At 43.4% G+C, this 13520-nt stretch overlaps 1 protein-coding gene across 1 annotated transcript in view; it reads left to right on the top strand.

The window, feature by feature from the left end:
• The window catches only part of LOC130291304 (zinc finger protein 436-like), a 28390-nt gene extending 15586 nt beyond the window's left edge, over positions 1-12804 (top strand). The window contains exons 4-8 of the mRNA XM_056539922.1: positions 708-764; positions 2974-3112; positions 3343-3450; positions 4470-4568; positions 11148-12804. Coding sequence (XP_056395897.1) covers positions 708-764; positions 2974-3112; positions 3343-3450; positions 4470-4568; positions 11148-11911 — 1167 coding nt within the window. The 3' untranslated portion in view covers positions 11912-12804. The remainder of the gene's footprint in view (positions 1-707; positions 765-2973; positions 3113-3342; positions 3451-4469; positions 4569-11147) is intronic.
• Positions 12805-13520: the final 716 nt, after the last annotated feature.

The raw sequence follows: 13520 nt of genomic DNA, 5'->3' as shown, positions 1-13520 counted from the left end.
CCATAGTGGGAGTTGTAGTTTAGCAACAGCCAGGGAAGCCTGCTTATCTCCCACCTGCCTGCGCCGCATGACTACAGCTCCCAGCATGTCCTCACTGTAAAGGCATCCTGGGAGTTGTAGTTGTGAGTCGCGGGCTGGTGGGAACTGTGTGGGCGGGTGACAGGGAAGCTTGACACCCACTCACACATCTCCCATCCGCCTGCGCCGCATGACTACAACTCCCAGCATGCCCTCACTGCAAGGACATGCTGGGAGTTGTAGCTGTGTGGTGCGCGGGTGGTAAATGGAGGGGGGTCCGCATGGTTGTGGCATACTGCGGGCGGTGGATGTATGCGGGAGGCAGCGGGTGATAGAAGCGAGCAGGCGGGCGGTGGGGAGCAGTTAATAAATCTCGTCTACTGCATAGTCAAGAATGAAGCACTGCATTTCACAGCCACTTTTGCCAAAGTTGTCTATTTTGAAATTGCGCAAAATTTTTGCTGCAACTAGCTGCAAAAATTTAGTACTGAGGGGTATGTAGTATATATTCAAATCCTGTCCCTTTCATGTATGAAAACTAGTGCAAGCCAACAATTATTATTATAATTTTTTTTCAAATCTGGTCTGAAAACAAAAGCTATAAAACAAAAACTATACTTTTTTGGTATTGTTTTGGTACAATGTGCAGTTCCCTTAATTCTAAAATATATCCATGTCTTATTCTGTAGGAATATGTGATGGTAAAAAAGAATTCTACTCCACCCAGCAGTGAACAGAATGGAGAGGTGAGTGCTACTGTGGGATAGTATCTGGCATTTAACAAGATGGGTGGGGTACAAGTAGCAACCAGAAAGTATATGAGGTAGGTCCTGTACCCACTGCTATATGATTGCTTCCCGCAATCAGTAGGGATTTTAATGTTAACACTTCACTGCCCTAAGCCACCAGGGATATTGATATTAATAAAAAGATCCCAAGTGGTCTAGGACAGAACAGCTTTACAACCCTGACCACCAGGGATGCTAATGTTATACAGTGGTCCCTCAAGTTACAATATTAATTGGTTCCAGGACGACCATTGTATGTTGAAACCATTGTATGTTGAGACCAGAACTCTATGGAAACCTGGTAATTGGTTCTAAAGCCACCAATGTCATCCGAAAATAGGAAAAAATGAAAATTAAAGAAAAATAAGTAGATAACTAATATAGATAAAGTAAGTTATTATATATAAAAGTAAGAAAGAGCTGCTGGGAGCTGAAATCACTGTCTGTGTCAGTGTTTCCCAAGCAGGGAGCCTCCAGCTGTTGCAAAACTACAACTCCCAGCATGCCCGGACAGCCAAAGGCTGTCCGGGCATGATGGGAGTTGTAGTTTTGCAACAGCTGGGGGCACCCGGCTTGGGAAACACTGGTCTATGTAGAGGACAAGATTTTCTTCGGGATCTTGTACAGTACACGCAATGTCCTAAAAAAGTAACATGGAGTCGCCCTTAGCTGGTGTCCAAAGGAGCAGGTAACCCTGGTACAGGTAAAGTGTACAGAAAAACATGAAATGCCTCTCTGTACTGTAGGGGGTGCTACCAGACATCAGTCAGTGCATACGCTTCAGTAATACAGGGGTTTTACCAGTGAAATGCCCATTCTGATTGGTCAGTTCTTCCGGCCATTGACACGTTTCACTGTCTGTAGCATTGTATGTTGAGTCTGGTTTCAAGTTACAATGGTCCAGAAAAGACCATTATATGTTGAAACTATTGTATGTTGAGGCCATTGTAAGTTGAGGGATCACTGTATTATACTTTTAGAGGGGGAAATGGTGCACTGTCTATATAAGTAGCTTGACACCCCCCTGTAAGCCTTTCCCACCAGCAATATAACATCTCAATAACCCAAAAGTTTGTTTTTCAGCTGGCCTAAATATTCTGATTTTATCTGAATGCTGAATGCAGTATTTATCTGAACACTGTGTGACTTGTTTGTCATCCAAATGAATATTATTTGGATGATATACATCTGCTGCTGTTTTGATTCCTCAGCTAAGGCTAAGTTTACACTGTCCTTGTGCTCCAGTATAGGGAGCTCCACCGCTCAGTTCATCGGAAAAACATGAGTTAAGCTGAGCTAAAAGACCAGACATGCAGTATTTTCTTTTTTTCTGGCCAACTTCCCTAAAATACCAGACACCCGACGGACCCCATTTAAATCAGTGGGTTCCGTCGGGACCCAGCAGTGTCAGTTATGCCGTTTAGGGTCCATTCAATGCAAAAAAAAAAAAAGCTGAACGGACCTTGAACACAACGGAGCACAATGGCACAATTAGCCTTTCCCTCCTTACCAAGTACAGTGGATGAGAGAAAACATTTATTGTAGCACCCTATTAATGCTAGAGTTAAGCAGAGCTATAAAATCTGCTAGATAAGCAGATTGTATAACCCACTTATTCCGCACACAAACTGGGAACGACATCAAAGTTCACACGGCCGTCTAGACCCGTCCCGTTCTTCCCCCGTCAAAAATAAAAACGGACTTTAAAAAAAAATGGACAATAACGGATGCAAACAGTTGTTATCCGCTTGGATCAGTTATTGTTCAGTTAATAAACCAAAAAAATATATATATTTTGTTTGTTCTGAGCATGCTCACAAGTAAAAACGGATCAAAAAAGGATTGAAAAAACGGATGCAAATGGATGACATTAAAGGTTCATCTGTTTTACATAGACTTCAATGTTAAATTTACTGTATCTGTTTTTTTGACGGAAGAAAAAATACTACATGTGCCGTTTTTCTGCCGTAAAAAAAAAAAACGGAAATGAGTGCAGACGGCTACAAACGGATGTGAACGGTTTGTAAAAATTCCCATTGACATGGATGGAATTTTTTTAAAACAGTTTATAATCCGTTTACATCCTGCAAGAACGGAACCGAAAAGGGGATTAAATAACGGGGACAGACGGACGTGTGAACGCACCCTAAATAACGTTTAATTTCAGGTACCTTTAAAATGTGGCGATGTGTCCGTCTATTTCACCATGGAGGAGTGGGACTATATAGAAGAGCACAGAGATCTTTACCAGAAGGTGGTGACGGAGAATCATCAGAGATCCTTCAGTCCTCTCCTAGAAGAACCTGGTAAGAATTGGTTCCATTTGGGCTTAGTAACAGGCTGTGCTCCATAGAGCCTTTTAAGGGTACGTTCACACATACAGGATGCTGCGCAGATTTGACGCGCAGGATTTGTAACTGCAGATTAGAACCTGTGCTCAGTCATTTAGTTTACATTAAAATCTGCAGCATCAAATCTGCGTACATGTGAACGTACCCTTAGGATTAATTTAAAAAAAATCTGTTTTACATTTCAGAAGTGTACAGTGGAGATGTAAAGACTGTTGTGGTCACTGAGGAAGACGATGACAGCCAAAGCAGGGAAGAAACCGAACCAGTGGATGTGTCAACCAGCACCTATGCGGGTGAATTAGTTGTATTTCCTTACCAGTGACCTATGACATTATACACTTACACCATGTCAGTGGTTTCCAAACAGGGTGCCTCCAGTTGTTGCAAAACTACAACTCCCAGCATGACCGGACAGCCAAAGGCTGTCCGGGCATGCTGGGAGTTGTAGTTTTGCTACAGCTGGAGACACACTGTTTGGAAAACACTGCACTGTGGGATAAAGCGACAAGCTCCCTTGTTACAAACAACTGTCTTGTATTTTGAAAGACTATGGGGGGAGATTTATCAAAACTAGTGCAGAGGAAAAGTTGCTGAGTTGCCTATAGCAACCAATCAGATCGCTTCTTTCATTTTAAACATGGCCTCTGCAAAATGAAAGAAGCGATCTGATTGGTTGCTATAGGCAACTTTTCCTCTGGACAGGTTTTGATAAATCTCCCCCTATGTACATACAGAGGGGAGATTTATTAAAACCAGTGCAGAGGGGGGGGGGGGGGGGGGGGAAATGCCGAGTTGCCATAGCAACCAATCAGATTGCTTCTTTCATTTTTCAGAGGCAATCTGGTTGCTATGGGCAATTGGGCAACTTTTTTCCCCTCTGGACAGGTTTTGATAAATCTCCCTCATATGTGCATACTGTTTTTATTTATTTTTTATTTGTTTTTTTCACCGCACTTGAGGCTGAAAAAACTTGTTAGTAAACAAGTGTATTTTGGGATATAAAAGGGACGTTTATGTCCAAAAATACAGATTATAATTTTAGCATGTAAAATGCACTTCAATTTATGACCGTAAAAACTGCGGGCATAAAATGTATCTTCATGTGCGTAAAGTGTTTAAAAAAAAGTAAAAATAAAAAATAAAGAAAAAATTTTGGGGGGGGGGCTTTTTATGGAGATCAAAAAACCGCAGATTTTAAGCCATTTTAAAACCCTGCCCACAGAACATAGTGTCAACTAGCCAAATCCTTGGGTGCTGTCCCTATCGGCTTTCCATCCAATGATATTTCATTAGTGTCTGTTGCTTTATATAGGTGAATTCAGCACAGACTCTGTATCGGTTGGTCAAGCAATAGAGGAGACATATGTGCTGAACACTTGGGAAACTTCTGCTCATGAGGCCACCTGCACAGGTAAGTTATTAGAGTATGTTAGGCTGCATTAACATCTCGTTTTTGCAAAACAGTTCCCGTATCAGGTTTTTTTGTAAAAAAAAAAAAAATGTATGTCTCAAAACCGGACCGAACAGTATATACCTCTGTACGGTTTTAAACTGTATACGGTTTGAAAACGGATGTCCGGTTGCATACGGTTTAATACGTTTTTTTGAAGAAGAAAAAAACGTATACGGTTTTATGTTTGTCCTTAATTAAATAAAGTTCTTCTTGTTCTATTTGTGGGAAGAACGTTCGGCGTGCACTGCACATGTGCAAACTGCAAGACCGTATTGTGCAAACCAGATGGAACTGTAAGCACATACGGTTCTGTACAGTTCCCATTGACCACCATTTAAAAAAAATAAATACCGTATTTTTCGCCCTATAGGACGCACCGTCGTATAAGACGCACCCAATTTATAGGTGCAAAATCTAAAAAAAATAAAGATTTTGAACCCAATAGCGGTCTTCAACCTGCGGACCTCCAGATGTTGCAAAACTACAACTCTCAGCATGCCCGGACAGCCGTTGGCTGTCCGGGCATGCTGGGAGTTGTAGTTTTGCAACATCTGGAGGTGCGCAGATTGAAGACCACTGCATAGGAGGTAATACTCACGTGTCCCCGCCGCTCCGGACCAGTCACCGCTGCCCTGGATGTCGCTCCATCGCTGTCGCCGTGTCCCCGTCGCGCCGGCCGGGTATCCTCGCTCTCTGTCGCCGTCATCACGTCGTTACGCACGCTGACGCACGTACGCGACGACGTGATGACGAGGAAGGAGAGCGCCGGCCATACAGGGGATCCCTGAACGGAGAAGACACCGAGGAGGCAGGTAAGGTCCCTCCCGGTGTCCTGTAAGCACTAACCCGGCTATTTAGTCGGGCTGTTCGGGACCGCCGCGGGTTCGTGTCACTTTCCCTTCAGACGCGGTGGTCAGCTTTGATCGCCGCGTCTGAAGGGTTAATACAGGGCATCACCGCGATCGGTGATGTCCTGTATTAGCCGCGGGTCCCGGCCGTTGATGGCCGCAGGGACCGCCGCGATAGGGGTGTATTCGCCGTATAAGACGCACCGACTTTTTCCCCCCAGTTTTGGGGAAGAAAAAGTGCGTCTTATACGGCGAAAAATACGGTAACTTATACGGGTTGTATCAAGTTTTTCACCCAAGCATAAAACTGTAGTAGACTATGGTTTTGTGTACGGGGAAAAAAAAAAGTCTAAAACCGTAAAAGTTACAAAACATACACAACCGGATGCTATGTTTGGCATACGGTTTTCAGTGACATGTCTATACATACGGTTTGCAATATGGTTCCAAACGGTTTTTACACTGAAACCGGATACGGGAACCGTATTGCAAAAATGAGATGTGAATGCAACCATAGTAAAAGGATGTAACATAGAAACGTGTGGGGGCATTTATAATTGTCTCTAGAGCTGTTTTGGGGTGTATATTTCCTGCACGTTTGGTGCAACGCTGCGCCTCAGGCTGTTTTTATTTTTCCAGTGTGTACAGAGTAGCTGTTAATGTTAGTCTTTAGCAGTGGTAATGAATTTATTAATTGTGACTTTTGCACAAAAACCACCAAAAAGTTGGCTTTTTGGTGTATGTGAAGAGGGAAATTTTAGAAAATGTGACCTGCACAAAAGCTAGCAAGTGCCCTGCGACCATTTTATACATTTGGTGCTCCTACACATTACTGGCACAAACAAAAAATATACATCAGTATCAATAAACCTCCCCCAGAATGTAGTGATTATATAGGGGGAGAAATATCAAAACCTGTACAGAGGAAAATTTGACCAGTTGTTCATAGCAACCAATCAGTTTAATCTAATTGGTTATTGGTTGCTATAAGTAACTGGTTAACTTTTCCACCGAAGTACGCCTTGAATTTTTTTTTTGCACTATTTGCAAAATCCCACAGCAAATTACTTCCATTAATATGTTATCTTGAAAAGAAAACTACTCACCGCACCTCTCTATATATTACTCAGACACTATTACCCATATTATGCAGTTATGACACCAATTTGCTGTAGTTCCGTGACCTTCCCGGTTATATAGTGCTTCTACGCTTGGCAGTCAATGGAATAAAATTATAAAAAGTATGGAGCACTGACGGGTTGAGATGCAGCAGGATTCTTTATTTTTTTTTCACAGGAACATCTTGTGCGAGGGAGCGGACTGCTGGGCAGACCTTCGGGCAACGGACCGTATAACATGTTAGCGCTTCTTCAGGCCCCTAAGGGCCTGAAGAAGTGCTAACGCGTGATACGGTCCCTTAACCTCTTAAGGACGCAGGGCGTATGGATACGTCCTGCATCCCAAGTCCTTAAGGACGCAGGGCGTATCCATAGCCGGTTGGGGACCGTAGCCGGATGCCTGCTGAAATCGTTCAGCAGGCATCCCGGCATATCGTCCAGGGGGGTCATTATGCCCCCCCATGTCGGCGATCGCCGCAGATCGCTGGACAATTCAGTCCAGCGATCTGCGGCGATTCCGGGTCAATCGGGTCTCCAGTGACCCGGTGACCCGGAATTACTGGCTGTTCGGGGCCGTCTCTGACGGCCCCGAACAGCCAGAGCCTGCAGGGGTGAGGTGGCACTGGTGCCACCTCACGATCGCCCTGATTCGTCGGCCGGATTACCGGCCGACCAATCAGGGCGCCTGCTGCGGGCGTCACTCCCGCACCCGCTCCGCCCCTCTTCCGGGGGACGTGAGCGGGTGCGGGAAGACGACCCCGGGTGCTGGGGACCCCGATCCCCTGCGTCCATGTTGGGATCGGGGCCCCAGGAGCGACGGCGGCGGCGAGGGACAGCCTGCGATGGAGCAGCAGCAGGAGGTGAGTTACAGCCTCCTGCTGTTGCTTAGCAACAGCTCCCAGCATGCAAAAAGGGCATGCTGGGAGCTGTAGTTATGCAACAGCAGGAGGCAGACCACCACAACTCCCAGCATTCCCTTATGGGCATGCTGGGACTTATGGTTTTGCAACAACTGGAGGCACATTTTTTCTATGGAAAAGTGTACCTTCAGCTGTTGTATAACTACAACGCCCAGCTTGCACAAACAGCTAAAGTGCATGCTGGGAGTTGTAGTGGTGCATCTGCTGGTTGCATAACTACAACTCCCAGCATGCCCGTTGGCTGTCGGTGACTGCTGAGAGTTGTAGTTTTGCAACAGCTGAAGGCACACTGGTTGTGAAACTTAGAGTTTTTTTTTTTACCTAACTCAGTGTTTCACGACCGGTGTGCCTCCAGCTGTTGCAAACTACAACTCCCAGCAGTCACCTTACACCATGCACCGTACATGCTGGGAGTTGTAGTTTTGCAACAGCTGGAGGCACACTGGTTTTGAAACACTGAGTAAGGTCACAAACTCCGTGATACATAACCAGTGTGCCTACAGCTGTTGCAAAACTAAAACTCTCAGCATGTACAGTCTGTCAGCGCATGCTGGGAGTTGTAGTTTTGCAACAGCTGGATGTCCCCCCCCCCATGTGAATGTACAGGGTACACTCACATGGGCGGAGGCTTACAGTAAGTATCTGGCTGCAAGTTTGAGCTGCAGCAAATTTTCTGCAACAGCTCAAACTGCCAGCGAGAAACTACTGTGAACCCCCCGCCCGTGCGACTGTACCCTAAAAACACTACACTACACTAACAAAAAAAAAAAAAAAAAAAAGGCAAAAACACTACATATACACATACCCCTACACAGCCCCCCTCCCCTCCCCAATAAAAATGAAAAACGTCTGGTACGCCACGGTTTCCAAAATGGAGCCTCCAGCTGTTGCAAAACAACAACTCCCAGTATTGTCGGACAGCCGTTGACTGTCCAGGCATGCTGGGAGTTTTGCAACAGCTGGAGGCACCCTGTTTGGGAATCACTGGCGTAGAATACCCCTATGTGCACCCCTATGCAATCCCTAATTTAGGCCTCAAATGCGCATGGTGCTCTCACTTTGGAGCCCTGTCGTATTTCAAGGCAACAGTTAAGGGTCACATATGGGGTATCGCCGTACTCGGGAGAAATTGGGCTTCAAATTTTGGGGGGTATTTTCTGCTTTTACCCTTTTTAAAAATGTAAAGTTTTTGGGAAAAGAAGCATTTTAGGTAAATTTTTTCTTTTTTTTACATATGCAATAGTCGTGAAACGCCTGTGAGGTATTAAGGTTCACTTAACCCCTTGTTACATTCCCCGAGGGCTCTAGTTTCCAAAATGGTATGCCATGTGGGGTTATTTTGCGGTCCTGGCACCATAGGGGCTTCCTAAATGCGGCATGCCCCCAGAGCAAAATTTGCTTTCAAAAAGCCAAATGTGACTCCTTCTCTTCTGAGACCTGTAGTGCGCCAACAGAGCACTTTTCACCCCCATATGGGGTGTTTTCTGAATCGGGAGAAATTGGGCTTCAAATTTTGGGGGGTATTTTCTGCTTTAACCCTTTGTATAAATGTAAATTTTTTGGGAAACCAAGCATTTTAGGTACATTTTTTTATTTTTTTTTACATATGCAAAAGTCGTGAAACACCTGTACGGTATTAAGGTTCACTTTACCCCTTGTTACGTTCCCCGAGGGGTCTAGTTTCCAAAATGGTATGCCATGTGTTTTTTTTTTTGCTGTCCTGGCACCATAGGGGCTTCCTAAATGCGGCATGCCCCCAGAGCAAAATTTCCTTCAAAAAAGCCAAATGTGACTCCTTCTCTTCTGAGACCTGTAGTGCGCCAGCAGAGCATTTTTCACCCCCATATGGGGTGTTTTCTGAATCGGGAGAAATTGGGCTTCAAATTTTGGGGGGTATTTTCTGCTATTACCCTTTTTAAAAATGTAAAACTTTAGGGAAAACAAGCATTTTAGGTTAAAATTTTTTTTTTTTTTTTTTACATATGCAAAAGTCGTGAATCACCTGTGGGGTATTAAGGTTCACATTACCCCTTGTTACGTTCCCCGAGGGGTCTATTTTCCAAAATGGTATGCCATGTGGGGTTTTTTGCTGTTCTGGCACCATAGGGGCTTCCTAAAGGTGACATGCCCCCCCAAAAACCATTTGACGCTCCTTCCCTTCTGAGCCCTCTACTGCGCCCCCGAACACTTTACATAGACATATGAGGTATGTGCTTACTCGAGAGAAATTGGGTTTCAAATACAAGTAAAAATTTTCTCCTTTTTACCCCTTCAAAAATTGGGTCTACAAGAACATGCGAGTGTAAAAAATGAAGATTGTGAATTTTCTCCTTCACTTTGCTGCTATTCCTGTGAAACCCGTAAAGGGTTAAAACGCTTACTGAATGTCATTTTGAATACTTTGGGGGGTGCAGTTTTTATAATGGGGTCATTTATGGGGTATTTCTAATATGAAGACCCTTCAAATCCACTTCAAACCTGAACTGGTCCCTGAAAAAAAGCGAGTTTCAAAATTTTGTGAAAAATTGGAAAATTGCTGCGGAACTTTGAAGCCCTGGTGTCTTCCAAAAGTAAAAACTGTTACATTTTATGATGCAAATATAAAGTAGACATATTGTATATGTGAATAAAAAATTTTTTATTTGGAATATACATTTTCCTTACAAGCAGAGAGCTTCAAAGTTAGAAAAATGCTAAATTTTCTAATTTTTCATCAAATTTTGGTATTTTTCACCAAGAAGGGATGCAAGTTACCAAAAAATTTTACCACTACGTTAAAGTAGAATATGTCACGAAAAAACAATCTCGGAATCAGATTGATAACTAAAAGCATTCCAGAGTTATTAATGTTTAAAGTGACAGTGGTCAGATTTGCAAAAAATGGCCGAGTCCTTAAGGTGAAAAAGGGCTCAGTCCTTAAGGGGTTAAAGGGGTACTGCACTGGAATACATTTTGTTTTTAAATCAACTGGTGCCAGAAAGTTAAACAGATTTGTAAATTACTTCTATTAAAAAAAATCTTAATCCTTTCAGTAATTATCAGCTGCTTTATGCTACAGAGGAAGTTCTTTACGTTTTGAATTTCCTTACTGCCTGACCGCAGTGCTCTCTGCTGACACCTCTGTCCATTTTAGGAACTGTCCAGAGTAGGATGGGTTTTATATGGGGATTTGCTCCTACTCTGGACAGTTCCTAAAATGGACAGAGGTGTCAGCAGAGAGCACTGTGGTCAGACAGAAAGGAAATTCAAAAGGTAAAGAACTTCCTGTGGATCATAGCAGCAGCTGATAAGTACTGGATTTTTTAATAGAAGTAATTTACAAATGTGTTTAACTTTCTGGCACCAGTTTATTTAAAAAAAAAATAAAAAAAATTTCCAGTGGAGTACCCTTTTAAGGGCCTGAAGAAGCACTAACGCGTGATACGGTCCGTTGCCCATAGGTCTGCCCAGCAGTCCGCTCCCCCACACAAGATGTTTCTGTGGAAGAAAATAAAGAATCCTGCTGCATCTCAACCAGTCGGTGCTCAGTACTTTCTTCTTTTGTGATTTTATAAAATTCCTTCCATTGATTCTATCTTTTATTGATCTTATGTTATGGTGATATTGGCCATTACTATATAATGTTTCATACTATATGTATTTCTTTTCCAGAGGATGAGCTGCAAGAAGACTCTTACACCTTGTCTTCGTCACCTAGTAACATAGCAAAACACACCGCAACATCATTTCACGGCTCTCAATTAGAAGACAGTGGAGAACATTTTTCTATTTCGTCACCTAGGCATGCTATGGACGGCCTTGCCTATACATCTACGTCAGAGCAATGTGAAGAGCAAGCATGGAGCACCTACAGTAGATACGTTGGTGACTCCAATTTCACAGCAATAGAACATCCACAAATTAAAGAAGAGACCAACGAGTATAGCTACATTTATGATGAAGACCCGGCATATGTTGATCACAATCCTGCCCGTGTTTGTGAAGAACAAAATCAGTTGTTTGAGACGATGAACAGTCTTCTTATCCATCAAATGACACATGGTCAGTCTTCTTCAGTAGATAAGCCCTATGCCTGCAACCACTGTGACAAGCGATTTGCCAAAAGGTCCCACCTAGGAATGCATCTTAAGACACACACAGGAGAAAAGCCATACGCCTGCCCTGACTGCGGGAAGAGATTTAGCCGACGGTCAAATATGGCAACACATTACAGAACACACACTGGGGAGAAGCCTTTTGCTTGTCCCAAATGTGGTAAACGTTTCACCCAGAGTTCCCACATGGTGACTCACCAAAGGACGCATTCTGCAGATAAACTCTTCACTTGTCCCGAGTGCAAGAAATGCTTTACAAAGTGGTCATACCTAAACTTCCACCTACGAACTCACGGAATAGAGAAACTGAGCGTGCCTTGAGTGTGGAATGACTTGTTGACCACAAGATCCATCACATCTACCTTTGTGTAGACTTTGAAATTATTTTATCCTGGGTGCCAGGGTACTTGTACACAAAGTTTGTGTTGTGCTCCAGAAGGTGCAGACAGAGCTGGTGGGATATTAATCTTTTAGCCCACCTAAAAGTTTCCATTGACGTTATAGAAATTGTGAAAATGAAGACTTTGGATGCAAGGACTGCCATACTTGGGGGAAAAAAATGGTGTTCCTTTGAACGTCACAAATTCATGAACCCATAGACCTTTCAAGATGAAAAGCTTATCAGCTGTCAACTCCCATGCCCATATGAAGATCACCTGCTATTAGCAGCTTGTGCCACAATGTACAATTCCCGTTTGTTGCTGGCCTAGTTGACATTATTGACATACTTTTCCATTGTGGTTGTGTTAATTTGATAGTTTATATATATTTATGTTCAGACTTTTTTTTTTTTATCATCACAGAACACAGGATTATTTCCCCTTTATCATCTTTCGCCACTGTCCATTTAACGAGGCTCGACACTCTTCATCCACCACTAGCTGGTAGTATCATAGCAGTATCAATAAGGCTCAACACATCAGTAGGGCCTCTACATATGCTGCAGAGTTGTGGTATATGTTGACTCGTAGTAATGTCACAAATATAAGATTCTTAATGGCAAAAAAAAAATGTGTAACCCCTTCTTCTGACTTTCTCATGTGAGGGTCTTATTCACACAAGTAGGCATAGTATTCATGGTATTTGAATATTCTTCCTGTTCTTATATTTTTTTTAATTTTTGCCTTGTGTATTCATCTTGTATGTCTCTGTACATATTGCCATTTTCGATTTTATTGTTGGAGAAATGTAAATGATAAAATCAATTTAAGCACTGAAAATATTTTCTCGTTCATAATCATTGAGAAGATAAGAAAGTCTGTACTCTCCTTCCCTGATCCCCCCTCCGCCTCTGTTCAGACGATGCCCAATCCTGCTCTCCGCACAAGGAAGTGTCCACTCAACCACTTTGCCGAGCAGGAGATTTTTTTTTATAGCAGCCAAACATGGCTCCACTTTGTTTTCTCAGTTTGGTCCGGTAAAATGAAAGATGAACCGTGATTGGTTGCTTTGGAAAACTCCAGTTTTTGTCTTAAAGGGGTACTCCATTGCTTATCCAAAGGATAAGAGATAAGATGTCTGATCGCGGGGGTCCTGCTGTCTGGGCCCTCCACAATCTCCCGCAGCATCTGGGATTCTAAACAAACGGCGGGTTCCTGTGGCAGTGGTCGTAACATCACGGCCTTACCTCCTCATGACGTCACGCCATGCCCCCTCCATTCATGTCTATGGGAGGGGTTTGCTGTTTGACAGCCCCCTCCCATAGACATGAACAGAAGGGGCATGGCCGTGACATCACAATCACGGGCTCCGAGTGTTCTGAACAAAATTTTAGGAACGCTAGAGCACCAGAGTACCCCTTTAATGAGAGTGATAATATACAGTAGAATCAACACAATCTGGTGCAGATTTTTCACAACATGTATACCAAGTATGATCTTTCTTGCCACCCTTCTACAAATCACATTAAATTAATGTAAAGTGAATGTTA

Source organism: Hyla sarda, chromosome 9, assembly GCF_029499605.1.
Source record: "Hyla sarda isolate aHylSar1 chromosome 9, aHylSar1.hap1, whole genome shotgun sequence".
NCBI lineage: Eukaryota > Metazoa > Chordata > Amphibia > Anura > Hylidae > Hyla > Hyla sarda.
Note: the sequence above shows the minus strand (reverse complement) of the source record. Positions and strands in the feature narration are given on the sequence as shown.